The sequence below is a fragment of the Anomalospiza imberbis genome, chromosome 7 (assembly GCF_031753505.1).
Source record: "Anomalospiza imberbis isolate Cuckoo-Finch-1a 21T00152 chromosome 7, ASM3175350v1, whole genome shotgun sequence".
In the NCBI taxonomy this organism is placed as follows: Eukaryota; Metazoa; Chordata; class Aves; order Passeriformes; family Viduidae; genus Anomalospiza; species Anomalospiza imberbis.
The window spans coordinates 38454859-38471810 of NC_089687.1; the positions used below are offsets into that span (position 1 = coordinate 38454859).

At 58.5% G+C, this 16952-nt stretch overlaps 2 protein-coding genes across 2 annotated transcripts in view; one reads left to right on the forward strand and one right to left on the reverse strand.

The window, feature by feature from the left end:
- Positions 1-16952, forward strand: part of LOC137477521 (maestro heat-like repeat-containing protein family member 7) — a 185734-nt gene that overhangs the window by 94162 nt on the left and 74620 nt on the right. The gene's annotated exons all lie outside the window — the stretch shown is intronic.
- Positions 8568-9958, reverse strand: LOC137477664 (maestro heat-like repeat-containing protein family member 7). Its single transcript, XM_068196820.1, has 5 exons — positions 9825-9958; positions 9516-9653; positions 9158-9334; positions 8871-9023; positions 8568-8717 (listed from the first exon to the last, which is right to left on the reverse strand). Exons 1-5 carry the CDS (start codon positions 9933-9935, stop codon positions 8568-8570), a joined length of 729 nt encoding a protein of 242 aa, XP_068052921.1. The 5' UTR covers positions 9936-9958.

Below are 16952 nucleotides of genomic sequence, written 5' to 3' on the forward strand. Positions count from 1 at the left end.
GTGCCTTTAAGGTGCCCACATGAGGGAGAGGGAGGGCAGCTGCAGCGCAGGGCTCGTGCCCCATCAGAGTCTCTCTCTCACCATGGCACCAATGCCGCTGCCTCGGGACGTCCGCCTGTGGAAGGTGGTGACTCTGCCCTCAAGCACGGCCATGGAAGCCAAGCATTGCTGTGAGGCTGGCAAGTCAAGAGAAAGCCATTGTGGTGAAGGCTGATGGAGCCTTTTGCCAAAGCACGGGCAATTGCGCCCACAGTCTCCCCCCGTCTGGCATCCCGGCGGGTGCGGGAGCCTCGTTGAGCAGGTGCCGGCGTTCAGGGTGCTGCTGTGCCTGAGCACGCTCCGGTGCTGTTCCTGTGGGGTCCAGAGGCACCGGGGCAGCAGCGCCTCCGCAGCCCTGCTCAAGGAGACACAGCCGCCTTCCCCATGGTGACAGCAGCTCTGCGGCCCCAGAGCTCTGTGTCAGGGGGGCCTCGGTCACAGCACCGTGGCCTGGGCAGCCGCGAGAGCCGGGGCCGGCCGCCAGCCCTGCCTCTGCCGCCTGCCCCTCATTGGCAGCAGCCAGTGGCCATGCCCAGGCAACCGCCCCCTGCCCTCCGTGTCCCCAGCTAGCTCAGCCTGGGCACCTTGGGGTGTCTCCACCCTCCTGCTGGGGTGGTGTCCCAGCATCGAGGGCTTCTGCCGCAGGCCTGGGAGACGATCTGGGGAAGCGCCAGAGCAGCCGGGTGCTTGGAACAAGGCGGCTGCCTGGGGGCCGCTGGTGGCCTCTGACACCCACTTGCTCAGGCCTGCCCACTGCCCCAGCCTCTCAGGGTCTCCCCCAGCCCGGCCAACCTGCCCGGCAGCAGCGCCACAGCCCCGCAGGAGCTCCAGAGGAGCCCCATCAAGAGGCACCTCGGAGCCCTCAGCAATCCAGCCAGCAACACACGGGCAGGAGCACACGGATGGCGCTTCCTGCCTGGGACAGGGCTTGTGGCCATCTCCAGGCACCGCTCCCGCAGGGATCCCCGCAGCTCCGGCCCTGCCCACCCGCTCTGTGGGCGGCACAAAGGCTTCAGCAGAACCGCCAAAGGCCAAGGGGCCTCTGGCCATTTTCCCTGCAACATTGCACGCCTGGGCACCTGGCTGAGCCCAAGCAAAATTTCCCCCTCCTCCCCTATGCCCTGCACGCTCTGGGCAGCAAAAGAAAGATCCTGGGAGTCTGTCTATTATAATACATTCTATATTTACATAGTATAGGAAAAGAAAATGAAGAAAAGATCAATTATACAGAAAAATAAAATCGCTGCTGATTCAGGTGGCCCCAGCAAAGACAGCCTCCTGGATCAGCCCTCCACAGAGCTCCAGCAGCTCAGCCAGCCAAGCCGCGACAGACGAGGCCGTGTCTGCCATGCCCTGCGCAGCTGATCCCGCAGCCTCTGGAACATTGGGATGGGAGCCTGCTCTACTGCCTTGAGAATGCACAATGTTTCAATTGCCAGGCTTCCAACGGTTAGGCTGATGTCATTTGGGCTCTCCAGGTAGGGCAGGGCCCGGCGCAGGATCTCGGCCACTCGGCTCCTGTCCTCTTCCAGCTGCAGAGAGCGGCAGGAGGGAAGGGTTGGCGCGGGCTCGGCCCCTGGGCCGGGCGCTCCCTGCGCCCTGCCCCGGCCTCCCCTGCCCGCACAGCCCCGAGGCCCGGCCAGCAGCCGCTGGCACCGGGCTCTGGAGGGGGCAGAGGGCCGGCTGCTGCCCGGGGAGCCACGGGGCGGCCCCGCAGCCCCGCCGGGCCGGGGCTCCATCGGCACCCGGCTGGGGCCCACGGGAGCCTGGAGAAGAGCCAGTGCGGCCTCTGGGTGCAGCACCGGGCAGGGGCACAGCTGCCAGCCCACACACCCAGCACCGCGCTCAGGGGGCTTCTCCAGGCTGAGCCTGGGGCTTCCAGGCCATCCTTACTAGGCAGTTGGCGAAGATCCAGAATTTCTCCTTCTTCACCAGTCTCGCAAGATCCCTTCTCTTCAGGAACTCGGCCACACAAAGCAGCGTTTCCCGAGAAGCCTGGAGAGCAGCAGAGATACGGGGATGGCCCCACAGCCCAGGGCACAGGACCCACGTCCCTGTGCCAAGGCCTGGAGGAGGCTGCAGCCCGCCAGGACAGGAGACAGCCGAGCCCCCTGCCAGGGGGACAGCAGCAGCCCACAAAGTCCTCACCTTTGCCACGCGCCCATTCTCATCATGGCAGTGGAAGAAGAGTGGCAGCAGGCTGTGGCGCACTTGTAACTTCAGGGCCTTGCTTTCCCTTCCCAGTGGAAGAGTCAGCAATGTTCTGAAGAGACAAATGGAGAGCAGCTGTACCTGGCTATTGTCCTGTATTATGAGACAAAAAGAAGACCTCAGCATGGGCTGCGAGGGGGCTCAGCTGGGCGCATGCCTGCAAATCCACAGGGCACCAAGTGTCTGGGCAGTACCCAGTGGCCGTGGCTGGGGGCACAGAGCCTTACGAGGTCAAAGAGTAGCACAAGTGCCTCAGCCAGCTGCAGGGCGATGGGGCTGCCTATCCATCTGTCGCTGTCCAAGATTATAAAGCTGAGTACCATGACTGTTATCTTAACAATCTCTCCATCTGCATCCCGCAGGAGCTCCACAAGACTTTCAGTCAGGCTCCACATTGTTTTGGTCTGTGTAGAACACAAGTTTGTGAATGGCCACCCTGCTGCCACAGGGCCAAGAGGCCAAAGGCCTGTCCCGAAGCACTCGGGCAGCTGAAGTGGGAGGCAGGAGAGCTGGGAGCAGCTGCCCCAGCGCCCAAACTACAGCCAAGCCCAAGCGACGGTGTTCCCCAGCCCCATGCTGCCTGCACGGCTTCAGCCACTGCCCCCTTCTCACCGTCGAGGGATTGTCAGTGAGCTTGAGAAGGCCCTTGAGTGCCAGGTGACGCCTCTCCCTGCACTCGCTGCGCAGGTGCCTTGAGAAGATTTGCAGGACTCTGTCAGCCTCGCGTTCACTCAAGTCCAGGTGCTTGAGGACCTGAAAGGCACGGGGCACTGACAGGGGACCCGGCCGGCCGGAGCCCAGAAACGCACAGGGCTGGGCCCAGGCAGCAGCACAGGGCGTGGACACTGTCCTGGCCGCTCTGGCTACAAGAGGGCAGAGAGCTGGGAGGCAGCTCAGCGAGGCAGCGCTGGCCAACAGGCTCACCTCCACAAGGAATGCCAGGGCGGGCAGATCCCAGCGTGGCTCCTGTGTGCTGAGCAGCTGGAGAAGATAGCGAAAGATCCGGGAACATGAGCGTATGGAGATGCCGGACATCTCCCTGTCAGGAGTAAAAGTCCATAAGATTGTGAGCCGGGGGAACAAACCTCTCCCAGGATTGACTCACAGTGGTCTGGTCTTTCCCCAGCATACAGCAAGGGGACCTGGGCCATTTGAGATTTGGCTCTTTGTGGGCACCCCCCTTTCCCTGCTTTTTCCAGGCTGCTTGGCCATCCCTCAGTGACAAGGCCCTCTGGCCCACGACCACGGGGACTGTGTGGGGCCCCCCAGGGGCAGAGCACAAATGTCAGAGGCAGCGGGGAGAAGGGGGTCTCACCTGGCCAGCAGACCCACGGCATAGTGCTGGGTGTCAGCACAGAGCAGCGTGTCCCAGCCACACCTGCGTTCCATTGCCATCACCACATCCTTGTACTGCTCTAGGCACAGCAGGGACTTCAGGGTCCGCACGGCAAACCTGTGTGCAGAGCAAGGCCCGGGTCACACTGGGAGCAGTGGCTCCTGCCTTGTTGATGCAGCAGGGACAGGAGGACTGGAATGGAGCACCTGTTGGGGCTGGTGGCAAGGCCGTGTTGCTCCTGGCATCCCTTCCAGAAGGTATCAACCTCCTCTGGCGTCTCTTCTGTGCTGAAGAACACTTGGAAGAGCAGATGCACAAGTAGACGGGAGGAGTGCACCTTCACGATGTGTGAGACACAGGGCTCCTGGAGGATCTTCCACATCACCACAGTTGCCTGCAAAGGACAAAGCCCCCGGAGACCACGCTCAGTGCCGAGATGTCCGTGTGGCAGGGCCCGAGTGTGGCAGGGAGAGGCCCAGAGAAACACAGGGGCAGCAGCGGGACCGGTGGCCCTGCAGCTGCCCCTAGGCCATGTTTCAGGCCAGCACCTGAGGCAGGGAGATGCAGTGGGGGAAGGAGGAAGGAGAGCTGCAGGAGAGGCGGCTTTGGGGCCAGCAAAGGCCACTGGCCAAAACTCACAGCTAGGGCAAAGACACCCGTTTTGTCCCCATCGGAGGTGCACGTGCTGTGCTTCGGCCAGCTCCCCAGCACATCCAGGAGAATTCGCTGCGCCAGCTTCGCGGTCCTGGGCAAGGACATGATGGTCTTCCACATGGCCATGACAGCTCTGCGGGGTTAGAGCTCTGTCTCAGGGGGTCTCAGGCACAGCACCGTGGCCTGGGTATCTCTAGGGGCCCGGGCTGACCGCCAGCTCTGCCTCTGCCCACTGCCCCTCGCCAGCAGCACCCAGGCAGCCCAGCCCTGTGGGGACAGGCCCCTGAGGAGCAGCGAGGGAGCATGGCAGCAGGCTCGGGGCTGACATGCCAGGGCTGGGAAAGGGAGCAGCCAGAGGGCCCTGGAACCCTTTGTTGGTCAGACACCTGGGATAAGCTGTACAGGGCGATGGGCTGGGGAGCCCTGAGCCCTCTGGGCAGGTGGGCCCCATACCTGTCACAGGACGGGGCCACACGCAGGAGTGTCATTACTGCGTCATTTGGCTGTGCTTGGGCGAGATGCAGCAGAGTCCTGTTCAGCCTGTGCTCAGCAGAATCATTGGCCATGAGCCACTGGTGCCATGGCGGGCACCTGGAGAAGGCACGGGGCGATGTGGAAAGCTGCCAGAGGGAGCGATGTTCCCAGTGTCCCCAGAGAAGTGCTTCCCTTCCCACCGCACTGCGATGGCCTCAAAGGCTCACAGGGACCAGCAGGTGTGGCTGGGGAAGCCATGTGACTCATGAGGGAGTTGAAGCATGGCCACAGGCTGCTTACTTGCTCTGGTCTGGAAACACCCTTCTCCTAAAGCAAATCCAGCAGGATGGCACTGGTCTCATCTTCCTCCTCCTCCAGCCAGGCCAGCTTGGGCACTCTCGGGGGTCTCTGCTCCATGTCAGTGACTGGATTTGTGGGTACTTGCAGGAGAGGTGCCTTGGAAAATCTCCAGGTTAGCAGCAGGTCCTGCAGCAGTCCTGGAATGCACCTTCCAGAGAGAAGCCTCAGGAAGGCTACAGGACAGCAAGCCCTGCGCTCTGGTCTCAAGGGCTCCTGCCACAATGACAGGAGACTCCTGTCAGGGATTGTGGTCTGGCCTCGAGGGCACTGGAGGCAGGGGTGGGAGATGCCTCAGAAAAGCTCTGGGGCACCAAGTGCCACACTGCCCTCAGGGGCACCTGCAGAATCGAAGCCTTGGAAGGCCACAGGTCACCAAGTCCTGTGGTCTGGCCTCGAGGTCAGCTGCAGGAACAACGCCTCAGAAAAGCTCCGGGGGTCTGCAGAGGTTTTTATAGGGGGGAGTGGTATAGGGCAAGCAACCAAGGAGGGCATGGCAGGGGAGGAATCTAGGGCAGGATGAACATTCTATAAACCTATCAGGGAGAGCTGAGGTCCATTGGGATGATCTAGCAAAGGCCGAATGGACATCCCATGGCCCGCTGGAGACTGCTATTCCAAGTCCTGTGAGCCACAAAATTCAGCTGTAACCAGCCGATTTTTTCATGTTAGCTTGAAATCCAGGAGAGAAAAGGTAAACATGGAAAAGTGTTCTTCCAATCCTAGTGACAGCTGCGCCTGCACAGCACCTGTGGCCGTGGCAGGGCGGTGGGAACTGGATGATCTTTCTGATACTTTGCAGAACAACGTGCTGTGGCATTCTGTGATTCCCCAAGTGGAGAGCAAAACTGAGCCATAGAAGACCCAGCTTTTCTCCGGCGCCTCCTTTGTTCTTTGTTGCAAGCACGTCCAGGATTTAGTTTCAGAGCTGACACATGTGCCTTTAAGGTGCCCACATGAGGGAGAGGGAGGGCAGCTGCAGCGCAGGGCTCGTGCCCCATCAGAGTCTCTCTCTCACCATGGCACCAATGCCGCTGCCTCGGGACGTCCGCCTGTGGAAGGTGGTGACTCTGCCCTCAAGCACGGCCATGGAAGCCAAGCGTTGCTGTGAGGCTGGCAAGTCAAGAGAAAGCCATTGTGGTGAAGGCTGATGGAGCCTTTTGCCAAAGCACGGGCAATTGCGCCCACAGTCTCCCCCCGTCTGGCATCCCGGCGGGTGCGGGAGCCTCGTTGAGCAGGTGCCGGCGTTCAGGGTGCTGCTGTGCCTGAGCACGCTCCGGTGCTGTTCCTGTGGGGTCCAGAGGCACCGGGGCAGCAGCGCCTCCGCAGCCCTGCTCAAGGAGACACAGCCGCCTTCCCCATGGTGACAGCAGCTCTGCGGCCCCAGAGCTCTGTGTCAGGGGGGCCTCGGTCACAGCACCGTGGCCTGGGCAGCCGCGAGAGCCGGGGCCGGCCGCCAGCCCTGCCTCTGCCGCCTGCCCCTCATTGGCAGCAGCCAGTGGCCATGCCCAGGCAACCGCCCCCTGCCCTCCGTGTCCCCAGCTAGCTCAGCCTGGGCACCTTGGGGTGTCCCCTCCCTCCTGCTGGGGTGGTGTCCCAGCATCGAGGGCTTCTGCCGCAGGCCTGGGAGACGATCTGGGGAAGCGCCAGAGCAGCCGGGTGCTTGGAACAAGGCGGCTGCCTGGGGGCCGCTGGTGGCCTCTGACACCCACTTGCTCAGGCCTGCCCACTGCCCCAGCCTCTCAGGGTCTCCCCCAGCCCGGCCAACCTGCCCGGCAGCAGCGCCACAGCCCCGCAGGAGCTCCGGAGGAGCCCCATCAAGAGGCACCTCGGAGCCCTCAGCAATCCAGCCAGCAACACACGGGCAGGAGCACACGGATGGCGCTTCCTGCCTGGGACAGGGCTTGTGGCCATCTCCAGGCACCGCTCCCGCAGGGATCCCCGCAGCTCCGGCCCTGCCCACCCGCTCTGTGGGCGGCACAAAGGCTTCAGCAGAACCGCCAAAGGCCAAGGGGCCTCTGGCCATTTTCCCTGCAACATTGCACGCCTGGGCACCTGGCTGAGCCCAAGCAAACTTTTCCCCCTCCTCCCCTATGCCCTGCACACTCTGGGCAGCAAAAGAAAGATCCTGGGAGTCTGTCTATTATAATACATTGTATATTTACATACTAAAGGAAAACAAAATGAAGAAAAGAGCAATTTTGAAGAAAAATAAAATCTCTGCTAACTCAGGTGGCCCCAGCAAAGACAGCCTCCTGGATCAGCCCTCCACAGAGCTCCAGCAGCTCAGCCAGCCAAGCCGAGACAGACGAGGCCGTGTCTGCCATGCCCTGCGCAGCTGATCCCGCAGCCTCTGGAACATTGGGATGGGAGCCTGCTCTACTGCCTTGAGAATGCACAATGTGTCAATTGCCAGGATTCCAACGGTGAGGCTGGTGTCGTTTGCCATTTCTTCAAGGGCTGAAAGAGAGAGGATCAGAGCCACGGTCAGATCCTGGATCTGCGGGGAGCCGAGGAGAGGCCCCTGCCAGGGCCATCCCTGCCTGCTCTTGCCATGGTCAGGAGGGAGTAGGGACCAACGGGGTCAGCCCGAAGCTGCGGGCCACGAATCCCCCATGTGTCCCTGAAATCTCTGTGTGCTCTGCCCAGGCCAGCCCTGGTCCGCACAGGGACCAGAGTCCTCCGCAGCCGGGGCAGGGATGGCAGCTCCTTCCGCCAGCCCCCGCTGTCAGCCCGCTGCCCTCACTCACCATTGTAGATCAGCTGGAGCTCTGCCTGCTGCCCCCTCAAGCTCCGCCCGGCGATCCCTGTGAACACAGAGGCTGTCACGGCCCCAGCGGCACAGCTCCCTGCCAGCGGTGCTGCCAGCCCTGTGGCCACACGCCCTGGTGGCCCGGCAGGGCTCAGCCCGGGCCCTTGCCGCACGCTGCCGCCCCAGGGCACGGCTGCCGGAGGGCGGCAGCAGCCCCGAGGCCAGTCGGGGCTCCACGGCGCCGGGCCCGGATGGCGCTGCCGGGGCAGCAGCCGGGGCTGGGGACGAGCTGCGGCGGGGTGGGGAGGGAGCCCGGGCTCGTGGCTCACCCATGAACCTGACGGCTGCCTCTCGCAGGGGCTCCTGTGGGCTCTCCAGGTAGCGCAGCGCCCGGCGCAGGATCTCGGCCGCTTGGCTCCGGTCCTCTTCCAGCTGCAGAGAGCGGCAGGAGGGAAGGGTTGGCACGGGCTCGGCCCCTGGGCCGGGCGCTCCCTGCACCCTGCCCCGGCCTCCCCTGCCCGCACAGCCCCGAGGCCCGGCCAGCAGCCGCTGGCACCGGGCTCTGGAGGGGGCAGAGGGCCGGCTGCTGCCCGGGGAGCCACGGGGCCACCCTGCAGCCCCTCCGGGCCGGGGCTCCATCGGCACCCGGCTGGGGCCACGGGAGCCTGGAGAAGAGCCAGTGCGGCCTCTGGGTGCAGCACCTGGCAGGGGCACAGCTGCCAGCCCACACACCCAGCACCGCGCTCAGGGGGCTTCTCCAGGCTGAGCCTGGGGCTTCCAGGCCATCCTTACTAGGCAGTTGGCGAAGATCCAGAATTTGTCCTTCTTCACCAGTCTCGCAAGATCCCTTCTCTTCAGGAACTCGGCCACACAAAGCAGCGTTTCCCGAGAAGCCTGGAGAGCAGCAGAGATACGGGGATGGCCCCACAGCCCAGGGCACAGGACCCACGTCCCTGTGCCAAGGCCTGGAGGAGGCTGCAGCCCGCCAGGGCAGGAGACAGCCAAGCCCCCTGCCAGGGGGACAGCAGCAGCCCACAAAGTCCTCACCTCTGCCACGCGCCGATTCTCATCATGGCAGTGGAAGAAGAGTGGCAGCAGGCTCTGGTGCACAGGCCTTTCCAAAGGCTTTTCTTCCTTTTCCAAAAACCCCATCGTGTCTCTAAAGAGTGTTATGGAGAGCAGCTGTACCTGGCTATTATCCTATATGAAAAAAAGGAAAAAAATACCTCCGCTTTGGCTCCTCCAGGCCTGCCTGGGCACAGGCCTGCAAATCCACAGGGCACCAGGTCTCCAGGCAGCACCCAGTGACTGTGTCTGGGGCCACAGAACCTTACATGGTCAAAGAGTGGCACAAGTGCCTCAGCCAGCTGCAGGGCAATGGGAGTTGACATCAGCATGTATTTGTGCAAGAATATAAAGCTGAGTGTGATAAGTGTCATCCCAGCTATCTCTGCATCACTGTCCCACAGTAGGTCCATGAGGCTTTCAGTCAGGCTCCACATTTTTTCAGCCTGTGTGGAACACAAATTGTTGAAACACCACCCTGCTGCGGCATGGCCTAGAGGCCAAAGGCCTGTCCCAAGGCGCTCAGGAAGCCAAAAGGGGAGAGCTGGGAGCAGCTGCCCCAGCACCTGAAGCCACGCCCAAGTGACTACATTCCCAGCACAGCTTCAGCCACTGCCCCCTTCTCACCATCGAGGGATCGTCAATGAGCTCGAGAAGGGCCCTGAGCGCCAGGCGACGCCTCTCCCTGCACTCGCTCTGCAGGTACCTTGATGAGACCTCCACAACACTGTCACCACATTCACTTGAATCTAGGCACTTGAGGACCTGAAAGGCACGGGGCAGTGACAGGGGACCCGGCCGGCCGGAGCCCAGAACCGCACAGGGCTGGGCCCAGGCAGCAGCACAGGGCGTGTGCACCGTCCTGGCCGCTGTGGCTACGAGAGGGCAGAGAGCTGGGAGGCAGCTCAGCGAGGCAGCGCTGGCCAACAGGCTCACCTCCACAAGGAATGCCAGGGCGGGCAGATCCCAGCGTGGCTCCTGTGTGCTGAGCAGCCAGAGGAGGTGGAGTGCAATACTGCAACACAACTCAAGACAAGCATGGCGCATCTCCCTAGGAGGGCGAAAAAGGGACCAGGACCCTAAAGAAATCTCTCCGAGGATAGGTTCACAGAGGTCTGGTCTTTCACCACGACCCTGTAAGGGGACTTGGGCCCTTTAGGAGGTGTCTCCTTCTGTGCTCTCTCTTCTCCCAGCTTTTTCCAGTCTGCTTGGCCATCCCTCAGTGACAAGGCCCTCTGGCCCACGACCACGGGGACTGTGTGGGACACCCCAGGGACAGAGCACAAATGTCAGAGGCAGCGGGGAGAAGGGGGTCTCACCTGGCCAGCAGACCCATGGCATAGTGCTGGGTGTCAGCCCAGAGCAGCATGTCCCAGCCACACCTGCGTTCCATTGCCATCACCACATCCTTGTACTGCTCTCGGCACAGCAGGGACTTCAGGGTCCGCACGGCAAACCTGTGTGCAGAGCAACGCCCGGGTCACACTGGGAGCAGTGGCTCCTGCCCTGTTGATGCGGCAGGGACAGGAGGACTGGAATGGAGCACCTGTTGGGGCTGGTGGCAAGGCCGTGTTGCTCCTGGCATCCCTTCCAGAAGGTATCAACCTCCTCTGGCGTCTCTTCTGTGCTGAAGAACACTTGGAAGAGCAGATGCACAAGTACACGGGAGGAGCGCACCTTCACGATGTGTGAGACACAGGGCTCCTGGAGGATCTTCCACATCACCACAGTTGCCTGCAAAGGACAAAGCCCCCCGAGACCGCGCTCAGTGCCGAGGTGTCCGTGTGGCAGGGCCCGAGCGTGGCAGGGAGAGGCCCAGAGAAACACAGGGGCAGCAGCGGGACCGGTGGCCCTGCAGCTGCCCCTAGGCCAGGTTTCAGGCCAGCACCTGAGGCAGGGAGATGCAGTGGGGGAAGGAGGAAGGAGAGCTGCAGGAGAGGCGGCTTTGGGGCCAGCAAAGGCCACTGGCCAAAACTCACAGCTAGGGCAAAGACACCCGTTTTGTCCCCATCGGAGGTGCACGTGCTGTGCTTCGGCCAGCTCCCCAGCACATCCAGGAGAATCCGCTGCGCCAGCTTCGCGGTCCTGGGCGAGGACATGATGGTCTTCCACATGGCCATGGCAGCTCTGCGGGGTTAGAGCTCTGTCTCAGGGGGTCTCAGGCACAGCACCGTGGCCTGGGTATCTCTAGGGGCCCGGGCTGACCGCCAGCTCTGCCTCTGCCCACTGCCCCTCGCCAGCAGCACCCAGGCAGCCCAGCCCTGTGGGGACAGGGCCCTGAGGAGCAGCGAGGGAGCATGGCAGCAGGCTCGGGGCTGACATGCCAGGGCTGGGAAAGGGAGCAGCCAGAGGGCCCTGGAACCCTTTGTTGGTCAGACACCTGGGATAAGCGGTACAGGGCGATGGGCTGGGGAGCCCTGAGCCCTCTGGGCAGGTGGGCCCCATACCTGTCACAGGACGGGGCCACACGCAGCAGTGTCATTACTGCGTCATTTGGCTGTGCTTTGGTGAGATGCAGCAGAGTCCTGTTCAGCCTGTGCTCAGCAGAATCATTGGCCATGAGCCACTGGTGGATGTATCTCACCATGGCGGGCACCTGGAGAAGGCACGGGGCGATGTGGAAAGCTGCCAGAGGGAGCGATGTTCCCAGTGTCCCCAGAGAAGTGCTTCCCTTCCCACTGCACTGCGATGGCCTCAAAGGCTCACAGGGACCAGCAGGTGTGGCTTGGGAGGCCAAGCAATTCCTGGGATGATCAAACCCTGGCCACAGGCTGCTTACTTGCTTTGCATTGTAAAAACCTTCCTCTACAAGCATATACAGCAGGGCAGCACTGGTCTTGGTTCGGAAGATGGGCGGGTATGCTCTGAGCCCAGCACCCCTGGAGATGGTCTCTTCCTGCCGAATTCTCTTGATGAATTTGCAAATGAGCTGTTGGGGAATGGCGAGAAGCCAGGGATGTTGCATGGAGTGCTCCACACACGGTGCTGGGCTGAGCAGTGACAGCAGGCCCAGCCCAGGTGGGGATGGCTGCAGGTACCTGCGCTGCTCTGCGGAAGCGGCCACGGGCAGGTTCCTGCTCTTGTGTGCGGTCCAGGGCTGCACCTGGCAAAGATCGGCCACAGCCAGAGCTGAGGGGCCGCGGGCCAGCCCTGCTCCCCAGGCAGGGACAGCCCTGGGATGACCCAGGGGGATGGGGCACAGCCCCTCTTCCGTCCTGTCCATGGGCATGTCCCCAAGGGGATGGGATGGGATGGGATGGGATGGGATGGGATGGGATGAGATGGGATGGGATGGGATGGGATGGGGCCAAGCTGGCCGCAGGCACCAGCCCTGTGGCCCAGCTCTGCCACTCGCCCTCCTGTCGTGGATGGATCAACACCACCTTTCCAGTCTCCTGTGCTGGGGCAGCTCCGGGGCCTTCTTCCTCCTCCTCCACCCAGTCCAGCTTGGGCACTCTTGGGGGTCTCTGCTCCATGTCAGTGACTGGATTTGTGGGTACTTGCAGGAGAGATGCCTTGGAAAATCTCCAAGTTAGCAGCAGGTCCTGCAGCAGTCCTGGAATGCACCTTCCAGAGAGAAGCCTCAGGAAGGCTACAGGACAGCAAGCCCTGCGCTCTGCTCTCAAGGGCTCCTGCCACAATGACAGGAGACTCCTGTCAGGGATTGTGGTCTGGCCTCGAGGGCACTGGAGGCAGGGGTGGGAGATGCCTCAGAAAAGCTCTGGGGCACCAAGTCCCACACTGCCCTCAGGGGCACCTGCAGAATCGAAGCCTTGGAAGGCTACAACTCACCAAGTCCTGTGGTCTGGCCTCGAGGTCAGCTGCAGGAACAACGCCTCAGAAAAGCTCCGGTTCGGGCACGAACGAGCACGCTGTGCGGGGGCTCCTCACGGCGCCGCTCTGTCCCGTCCTGTCCCGTCGCCTGCTCTGAGCACTGTGGCGTGCTCTTGTCACTGCCAGCTCCTGTGTCACCACGTGTCACAAAGGACCCTTGGACAGCCAGTTCCCTTCCAATTCCACGGTGACCATGCTGCAGCGTGTCACAAAGGGCCCTTGGAAACACCGTCACCTGCCCTGGGGCTGCCCCCAGCCCACCCAAAGTGGCCCAGGTTGGAAGGAATCCCTGGCCCCAACGTCTCAGACAGCCCAACAGGATCTTTAGGAATGGCTCAGACCATCAGCAAACCCTGCCCTGCTCTGCAGGCTCAGGGCAGCAGAAGGAGCCCCCAGGGCTGCCGACGCAGCCGCGCTGGGAAGGGCACGGGGCCTTCCACGGAAGCTGCCCCGGCCTCCTTGGGACACGTCCCGGCTGGTGGCCATCCTAAACCCATGGGTGTGACAGGGACGAGGAACGTGTGGGCCAGGGCACGAACTGGGCTGCTCTGAGCCCTGGGGCCTGGGGAGCGCTGACACCAGCAGGTGTGGCAGAGTCCCCGCCCAAGCAGACCTGCCACCCCCCGAGCCCTGGCAGCTCTGGTGCCCGTCTTCTGCCCCAGAGACCTGTGCCCCCGGGAGGCTTCTGTGCCAGAGGGAGCCAAAGCCCACGTGCATCGGGGGCTGTGCTCCTCCCTGCAGGGGCTGTTGGCAGGAGCACCTGGAGCAAGTGGTGGCGACACTTGGTCTCTGTCAGATGACGTTGCTCCTTCCTGAAATGAATGTTTTTCATGGAAGGATTTGGCAGTCCCACCACAACACCATCAGTTTCTGAGTTTCCCAGGATAATTAAATTGCAAGGGAACACTGTGAAATTTACTTGTTCTTTTCTGACTCTCTCCTGCATTCTGAAAGATGTAGAATCTGCCTTACTGGATTCTACCTGGATTCCTCCCTGGAATTCATTAGGAAAGACCTACCTGGATTCACTACACCCCTTCAATCTTCTTGATTCAAAAAATCACAAACTAAACCCTGGACGACCAAACCTGTTGGTGATCATGGGCTGAAATTGAAGTTCACTCATTGGCCATTAAATTCATATTGTATTTCCCTGTATTTTTAATTGGTTATACTGTCACTGCCTTTGACGGTAACACCTGTGTAACACTAATAGGAACCAGAGCTAATTATACAGGACTCAGGGACTGCAGGCTTTGCGGAGAGGTGCAACAATGGAACCTTCCCTTAACAGGGAATTGGCAATTCCCTTAACAGGCAATTGGTCAGGCTTGAACCCCTACAGCTTCCACAATGCTAGTGCTCAATGCAGACAGGCAGGATCTTCTTGGGAAAGCCCCTTTTCCAATCACTACCTATCAAGGAGTCAGTCACATACACAGGGCTGAACAACTGGAACAAATCTCGGCAGCTTTTGCGGTAACACAGCTGGGTGGGTCAATGGCACTCAGCCAACGTGGAAAAACTGTCCTTTTGGTAGACATATGGGAAACAAGTCAGTGAGAATTAACACCAACTGCGATCTTCCTGATACATCTTGGTGCCTTTGCGGGAATGGAATGAAACATCAACTTTAAGGGATTTAGAGATTTTAGAGGAGCTAAGATTTTAGTTAGAGATAAGCCTTACTAGAGTTAATTAAAACAGATGACTAGGCCTCGATGAAGTTAAGAGTTAGTAGTTAACTAATAATTGATTGCTTGTCAACACAACGTTTAGTTAGCTGGGTTTATAATGAAGAATACAGAAACTGACAAATAGCTTTTAGGAACATAAGACAATTGTGGGCCTCCTCTGTTCTGAAACCAATTGAAGACAGGGAATGGGAGTTCTACCAAGGTTCATTTGTCATATTTGCATTGAAAAGGTAGAAAGGTCAGAATGAGGAAGACTTCATTTACTTCCTCATTTTGGGACCCCTCCCCATGAAAGGGACCACCGACCCATTTCAAGGAACAAACTACGCATGCTTAATAGCTTTTGAAATGATTAGCATACGAAGCGAGGAATGGGATGTGTTGTAGATGTCGGCAAACCCAATGGGAAGAATGATGATGTCTGACTTATTTCAGAAGGCTGAATGATTTCTTTATTATAATTATGCTATGATACATTAATATACTATATAAAAGAGGATACTAAAAGCTACATGCTACTCTCTCTAACTATCATATCTAACTCCCCCCACAACTCGTGACCCTGTTCTCCAGAGTCCAGACACAGGTGGATCCGATTGGCCATCAGGCCCAAACAATCCACTGTGATCCAACCAAGCATTCGCTCTAGGTAAACAATCTCCAAACGCATTCCACAAGAGAAAAACAAGGAGCAGAAACAGAAATTGTTTTCACTTTCACTTCTCTCTGTGCACCTTTATAAGAATTCTGAGAGAGAGAGAAATGTGCTTGCCACACCTGCCCACAGCAGGGGGGGGGATAAGATGGGCTTTAAGGTCTCTTCCAACCCAAATCTTTTCAAGACTCTGTGATTCTAAGAAACATCCCTAAAAAACCTTGATGGCACCAACAGGGCTATTTGTAGACATAAAATTAGGCAGAGGCTTTAGCATTTTGCTGAGTCAGGGCTTCACTGCAGGACGTGATAAACTCAATTCTTTTGAAAGGCAAAGGATGCCATAAGGTCCTGCAGAGATAACCATTCAAAGAAAACAGCAGCATAAATTGTAAAGTCGGGCATTTTTGTCAGGGGGAGCCGAGGAGGGAATTGGTTTTGCTTTGTTTTAGTGGCTCAGGTGACAGGAGGGAAAGGGAGGCAAGGTTCAAAGGCTGTAATAAACTGGCTTTCATCTGCTTTTCTCAACGGGCCACAAAACCCAACAAGCACTTGCCATGTCCAAGCACTGCTTTGTCTATGACCAGGACACTTTGGGGCCGTTGTGATGAAGTCAATCAAAAGCCTGACAGCTGGAAGATTTACTGTAATATTTACCTGGAGTATTTTGCAGTTTGCTTTAACACTGCTTCCCCTTTTTCCCAGCCTGCACGAGTGCCATGGTCAAGAGCAGAGCAGAGGCTGCCAAAAGAAGAAAAGCCCTGACCTATTTCCCCCTTGCACTTGCCCAGGCTTAGGCAGAAATACCAGTGGTCCACATTTACCAGATAAAATCTTTTAAACCCAAAGATACCATGACATCTTAAGCATACACTTATAAAGGAAAAGTTCAGAACTCCATTTTAAACCACTCATGAGAGCATTTACCAAGACTCTGCCTAATGTTCAGCTGACGCTTTGTCAGAAACATTTATCACAAAACTTCTGAAGTTTCTTAGCTTCCCCCAAGTTATTAAAACTGGAACTGCAGAGTTTGTCATCAGACTCAGAGCACACACAAAATACATCAGGTATTTTTTCAGTCTGATTTTGAGACTATTATACAAAACACAACACTCCCCATCAGGTTAATGTCTGACAGATAATGCTGAGCAGGCAGAACCCCTGTGCCTGATTGATCCGTGAGACAATTTTCATTTCCTAATTTGCTTTTTATTAAACACTTTGCAATCAAAGGGAATGGTGAGGAGTCTGCCACTCTCTGAGCAGGTTTCGTGTGAAGGCCTGATGTCAGCTTCAACATTTTCAGGCAACTTCTTGAATTTGTGATGCTCTGTCTCAAGAACATCTAAAACGTTGTGTCAACACTGTGCTACTGAAAAAATGCTACTATGAACACAAATTAACCAGCAAAACATCTGGTTCTGCTGCTTGCTGTACTCTTAACCACAGTTCTGCAAAAACAAACATCAGGGGTTGGGGCAGAATTTCCTGCAATGACTTGGAGAACGCCGGAGTTGTGATAAAGCAGATTTATCAATCCCTGTCTGAACGAGGCAATCTTCTGCTGCCCGGGACTTCATTCCCAACCAAGTTTATCACCAAACTGCCACTTTAAGTGGGTGTTCAGATACTTCACACCTGGAGCCTGCGCAGAGGCTCCAGCAGACCCCTGGTGCTCTACAAATGTCTCTTTAAAATGCATTGCTCCTCACAGATACACCAAGACTTGGAAATATAAACTTTTCTTACAGGCCGTACTGAGCCTCTTATTTAGTTTTGCTCTTTGAAAACAGAAATATGAAATATTTCTAATCAATGGGCCAATCTGATTCCCAGTAAGAATGAAAGAAAAGCTATTTATTTTGTGCAATCAAG

Coding starts and splice junctions, on each gene's coding strand:
- LOC137477664 (XM_068196820.1), bottom strand. CDS start 9,935: ATGCGCCATGCTTGTCTTGAGTTGTGTTGCAGTATTGCACTCCACCTC. Junction 9,654..9,824: donor CCCTGGCATTCCTTGTGGAG/GTGAGCCTGTTG, acceptor CGTGCCTTTCAG/GTCCTCAAGTGCCTAGATTC. Junction 9,335..9,515: donor TCATTGACGATCCCTCGATG/GTGAGAAGGGGG, acceptor TGTTCCACACAG/GCTGAAAAAATGTGGAGCCT.